The sequence below is a fragment of the Dermacentor albipictus genome, chromosome 5 (assembly GCF_038994185.2).
Source record: "Dermacentor albipictus isolate Rhodes 1998 colony chromosome 5, USDA_Dalb.pri_finalv2, whole genome shotgun sequence".
Lineage (NCBI taxonomy): Eukaryota > Metazoa > Arthropoda > Arachnida > Ixodida > Ixodidae > Dermacentor > Dermacentor albipictus.
The window spans coordinates 164,683,087-164,689,108 of NC_091825.1; the positions used below are offsets into that span (position 1 = coordinate 164,683,087).

At 51.9% G+C, this 6,022-nt stretch overlaps 1 protein-coding gene across 1 annotated transcript; it reads right to left on the reverse strand.

The window, feature by feature from the left end:
- Positions 1-338: 338 nt before the first annotated feature.
- LOC135917553 (CLIP-associating protein 2-like) lies at positions 339-1,256 on the reverse strand. Its single transcript, XM_065451117.1, has one exon. The coding sequence runs from the start codon at positions 1,254-1,256 to the stop codon at positions 339-341; it is 918 nt and encodes a 305-aa protein (XP_065307189.1).
- Between the last annotated feature and the right edge of the window lie 4,766 nt (positions 1,257-6,022).

The following is a 6,022-nucleotide window of genomic DNA, read 5'->3' on the forward strand; positions in this document are numbered from 1 at the left end:
ATACCCCAGAAAATAACACAAGGGTAGCCCATGAAAGTCACCAACTTGTTCACATAAAAGTGGAGCACTGCCCCCCCCCCCCCCCCCCCCTCGTAGCAATTGAAATGGAAACCTGAAGATATGCACTTTGCAGCTTAATGGGCTGTAGTCACACGCTCGAAGAAAAAAAAAAAACACACGACACAATAAACAAAGTTCATGTTTCCGTTGCTGCAGCAAGCAAAGTTCAGCACGGGACCACTGTTTTCGCCAGAGCAGCAGCAAAGCGAGCAGCCCAGCCCATAGGCACACGTTGACTTGGTAGGTGCCGTTTCCTACCCGCCCCCCACACGCCCACTTTACAGTTTAATGTTGGTAGATGCTGCAGTCGAAGACGAGCCAGTTGCACTTTCGCTGCTGTTTCGCTGCGCCCTCTTGATGTAGAGATTAAGAAGCGCCATCTTAGATCTCGTCAGGGAAGCTACGTGCGGATTCATCAGTTCAGTGCCGACCACGCCATGCAGTGTCACCATACAGAACACTGCCGCCTTCCGCACCGCACTGGCATTGTGGTCATACGCCTTCTTCAAGAGTGGCATCGTCTGCGGTAGAAGCTGGACAGTTACAGCTTTCGGATGCACTTCCGTCAGTCGGGAGATGACCCTGATCGCAGCGACGACGACGCCTTGCACGTCCGACTCACCGGTGACTGCGTGCAGGTGTCGCACTGTCTCCTCGGGTGGTAGCGCCGCAGCAGCCTCCAGGGCGCACAGCTCGGCCGCTCGGCTCACCTCTCTCTCAGGTTGCTTGAGTGCGGTGAAGATCTTGAGCAAGGTGAGCTCAGAATAACTGTGGAACTTTTGCGGCTGCCTCTTCAACAATTCAGCCAACGCGCGCAGTGCAGCCACCTTTACTGGCACCTCTTGGTCCTCCAGTTCCTTCACCAAGCAGCGGAGCATGTTCCTGAAGTGGTTTTCCCACATCTCTGGTGAGCCATCCTTAGTGAGGGGCACGAGCTCAGACAACGCCTGCTCGCGATGCTCTGCGCTGCTGTTGGGGTTCTCCAGTACGGCAACGATGATGCTGAGGACTTCTTGAGACGCTCGCCCGATCCCGTGCACACCGGTTTCGCCAGGAGATTGCGAGCTCGCCATGCGGTTGACGTGCGTGGCCTCACGGTTGCCGGTCAGACGCTGCTGTTGGTTGCGCGGATCTTCACGGGTCCTCCCAGTTCTGGGCGGCCAGCTGCAGTTTGCGGCCGCAGTAGCTTCGCGCATTCGAGAAGCAGGGCTTGATGCACGCACACGCTAGTCAATCTCCCGGCACGTGTCGAACGCCAGTCGGTCGGTGATGATGATGACGATGATGGCCTCATGGTATGGCTCATACCCACACTGGGGGATTGGCCAACAATTGCGTGCTGAAACGTTCACCTATTCTTCCTTGCTTATTCTTATTGCTTCCTTGCCTTCTTGTTTTCTATACCACGGCGCAAACCCACTACGGGGCACTGGCCGAAAAGCCGGCGAATAGCGGTTGTAGCAAAAAAGTACGTTTTTGCAATGAGAGCTAGCTCGAGCATTCTAAATTTTAAGCAAGTTATTTGGAATGTTTGTAAATAACTAAGAATAAGTAAATTATTGTAAATTACAGTTTGGCAAAACAATAAATCCGCAAATAAACTGTGTATTCTCTTAGAGTTACCAAGGAACTCACACACGGACTTTAATAGCAATTCTTTGGCAAAAACGCATTCAGATATTATAAAAGGCAAATTTTCGGAATGGAATTCTGAATTATTTGCTTTTCTGTATTGCGAATCGGTGGTATATTAATAAAAAAATATAATGCATTCAGGATCTTTGCAGAAATGACACATAAAAAACAGTGCCATGGAGACTACACTTCTAGGGATAAGAATTCAGGCGTGTAATACGACATCGTTATCTTGTGACGAAGGCTTTCAATTTATCTGTGCTATACCAAGGGTAAAGCATATGTTTTCAGCTTCTCACTGGGAATGTCTGATTTGCAGAGCACTTTAAAAGTGCTTGTTTTCTATATCTAGCCGCACTGATGTAAGCAGAAGTAGGCAGAACATATATCATTGGCCCATTTAGGAACGTGCGTGCACGTGGGTCGGCTATTTAATTTAAAAAAAAAACCACGGTGACCGAGGACCCTCACCACGCTCACCACACGTAAAGCCGAAGGTACACTGTCTGAGGATGGGGCGAGCGCTGTGCACACTGACAACGACTCAGTCACTACTACAAGGATTTAGAGGAAGTTTTCGAAGAGCAAAAATTAATTGGTGATTATTCTACCTAAATATATGTGTAAAATCAGGAAGTAGCGTTGAATACGATCAGGATAGCGCCTTATCAAAAAATAAATAAATCTCAGTGCCTTTCCACTCTGTGAAGAAGGATGACCAGCGAAGCTCTGTGTGTGGGCCGCTTAATGGCGAACTGCACCGCCGCCGCGGGTCGGCCCGGCATTGCACTATCTTCGGGATCGGCCCACGTACGGGGAGTGCTTAGCGCCTGCTTCACCTCCGCCGCGGGTAATACCGGCATTGCACCATCTCCGGGATCGGCCCACGTATGGGAAATGCTTAAAGGGAAGCTGAAAGCTTTTCCAGAAAACATGAGTGAAGAGCAGTACGTCATGGTTTTCAACCTTCTGAATTCATATATCGCATCGAAATTGAGCGAAAGAAGCGCAAACAGGTTTTATTTCGACGAAAAGTGCAGCAGCAGACTCAGGGCAGCTCGCGCGCCTCGTTTCCGCCTGTGACTAGTCGGGTGCCTGGTGACGCCAGCAAAGGTGTTCGTCCGAATCGGCTGCTGCCGCTACACACGAAGCACCGGTGCAAGGTAGTTATGCGCTATTTTGCTGAGACGGTCAAGGAAAATTTGGAGAGCTTGTGTTTCTCTGAAGAGTTCGGCGTTAAGTCCAAACCCCACGAGAGCGATCTTGCGCGCGACGGCGACGGGCGACGGCTTCGAGCGACAAAACAGGCCGTCGCTTGAACAGATCGCTCGGTGTTGTCGCTCGATCACTCGTTTCTACAAATCTAGAAGTCATCGCTCGTCGCCCGGAAGTGTTATGAGCGACTAGCCAATAGTGCGAAGCCGGAACTGGGTGTACATAACTCAAATACTACTGTTTGTCGCACGGAACGAGCGAACTATTGAATTTTACACGTGCAAGAATAAGAACCTAGTGCAAGACCTGCAGAAATGTTTTATGCTCCTTTTTACCTTAAAATGCATCAACTTATATTGATAAAGCACTCGTCACGCTAGTCTGCGCGCTTGTATTGCTGCCCTGACACCGGGAAATCGTCGCTCAAAGCCGTCGCTCGCGTGGCGTTCGGCTTGTAGGCGACGAGTGAACGCGACAGCCGTCGCCTCGTTTGTCGCTGTCGCATGCAAGATCACTTGTATGGGGTTTATACTTTAGTCCCTACATGTACGAGCCGACTGCGAAGAGCCGGCCTCTCTAAGAAGCGAAAAATGCTGGAGCAAGCAGTGCTTTCCACGCGAACGAAGGCGAAGTGTTAGCATCTCCTTGTGTTGGAAATGTTCTTTGGTGAGCATGTTTTTTGCTAAGCTGCACTCAGCGATCCAGTGAGTGCGTTTCTGGGACAAACAACTGTAGTGTTATGTTCCTGCATGCCTCCTCGTAGAACGTAAGTGGTGATGCGATGTTCGGCATTTGTGCGCTGCCCTAAAGTTGCCGGCAATATGCACAGATGGTTTAAACGCGGTAAAAGTTTACCGGCTATTGTAGCACGTGTAGTATAGAACCTTCATCAGCACGCCATCCGCACGCTACTCGTAACAGGCGAATTTCGTCGGCTATGTGACATGGTCGATTTCTCCATGCGCGCGAGAGAAGGGGGAGCGCAGCGCCCTGGCGTGAGCAGGCTTTCCAACACATGCAAACTTTACACTTGCACTGAGTTATGGTAGCTGCATGCTGACTGTTTCACAAAACACGTGCGAATAGAAAATTCGCGGTGCTGGGCGATGAAACCGGCTTCAAGCTAGGGTTGGACATAAACATGCACCTTCAGTTCAGCGTGCTAATACGAAGGAGAACCCAAAGCACGCACTATTGATAAACTCTGGTAGTAATCGCCGTCACTCAAGTGGTAAGAGCACATCGCTGTTGTTCTTGAGCGCTTGAAGTTCTTCCACTTCACAGCAGCCTCCCACTTAGCTGAAAGCTTCTTGTCTTGCGGGAACTAATGGAACATAGGAACATCGTCGCCACCGCTGTACAGAACGGTAGGCTGCACAGAACGCCGGCATGATCGGCCTACAAGTTCGATTGATGATGCGCACGTCAGCTACCACTCTAAAGGGCCGTTTATAGTCCGACGTTATCGGCGCGCGGGCGAGCGTCGTTCGCGGTCAGTCACGCTACGTCGGTTACGCTGCGCCAGCCGAGATGCCATCCCCTCTATACTTCAACGCGCGCGCCGTAGGCTGCTATCTTCGGAGCATGCGCAGAAGGCTCGCCAAGTCGCGCGCCGTCCGCAAAAGCCGACTGCGGAGTTGTGTTGGCACCTTTTTCTTCGCGCGCAATGCATTGTGGTGCGAGAGTTCCGCCGACTTCGACGCGCGAATGGCTCCGGAGCCAAATCGGCGCCGGGCCCGTCGGGGCGCGTTGGAAGCCGCCGGTTACGTTAGCTGCGCCGGTGCGCCCGACTATAGAGGTGTCGTTTTCGCCGACGTGACGTAGCGTACGCGCGCGCGCGCGTTACGTCGGACTATAAACGGCCCTTAAATACACACAAACAACGGAATGTAGGGTCGAGCGAAGCAGATTAGGACGGCACGCACGCAGAAATAAGCACGCTCAGGCGAGGTCTCGGAGACTGCGAAGGAACGAAACACCAGTGCTGACGTCACTACGCCGTGGTTTCCGGTCACCACTCGCATCGTCAGCGACACATGCAGCGCACGGCGCTCTACGGGGAGCGGAGCTACAGTGCAATTTTGAACGACGATTACGTCGCTCCTAAGCGAAAAATCCCCCCAAAATTCTACCTGCATAATTTATAAGGTTCCCGCATCCGTATATGAGCATCTTATTGAATTCTCCAAACTCTTCAGCTTCATTTTACCGCCTGCTTCACCTCCGCCGCGTGTCGGCCCGGCATTGCACCAGCTTAGGGATCGGCCAACGTATGGGGAGTGCTTAACGCGTGCTTCGCTTCCTCCGCGGGTTGGCCTAGCATTGAACCATTTTCGGCATCGGCCCACGTATGAGGAGTGCTTAACGCCTACTTAACCTCCTCCGCGGGTCGGCCCGGCATTGCACCAGCCTCGGGATCGGCCCACGTATGGGGAGTGCTTAACGCCTGCTTCACCTGCGCCGCTGGCCGGGCCAGCATTGCGCTATCTTCGTGATTGGCCCTTGTATGGGGAGTGCTTAACGCCTGCTTCACCTCGCCGCTGGTCAGTCCAGTATTGCACTATATTCGGAATCGGCCCACGTATGAGGAGATTCTCGCTTACGACACGAAAATTTCCTTGGAGGGTAGAGTTATACAGCTTCGATGTAAAATGCCTGCACCAGCTTCCTCTTCACACGTTGTTGCGACCTTCGCAATTAAATTATAGATTTTCATTAGCTCTAAGTGATTTGGTGAAACTGTAACATAAAGGAACAGATATTGAACTTCCAGGTTTTATGATTTGAACGTGCGTATCCACGAGGTTGCTGCTTGGCATGATCACGTAGGTTAAACTGCGCGGTTCCTAACGAATTCAGCTTCCTACAGCTGAGTCACCCGCTACAGCTTGGCTCAGCAGCTGAGTAAATAATTAATGTAATTAGGCGGGCTTGGCGGCGTGGCAACTATGAGCCGCACTCCTCCGGTTCGCTTGCGTTTTACGCAGGCAATCACCTTCACTGGCCTGCTAGCGTCCATCCTGTGACCCCCTGTGCAGCCGATGGGGGTCTGATGCTCGCGGACCACCAACCGCTGAACCACCCAACCCCTGCTTCCTTCCTCCAACCTGTT

Coding starts and splice junctions, on each gene's coding strand:
- LOC135917553 (XM_065451117.1), bottom strand. CDS start 1,256: ATGCGCGAAGCTACTGCGGCCGCAAACTGCAGCTGGCCGCCCAGAACT.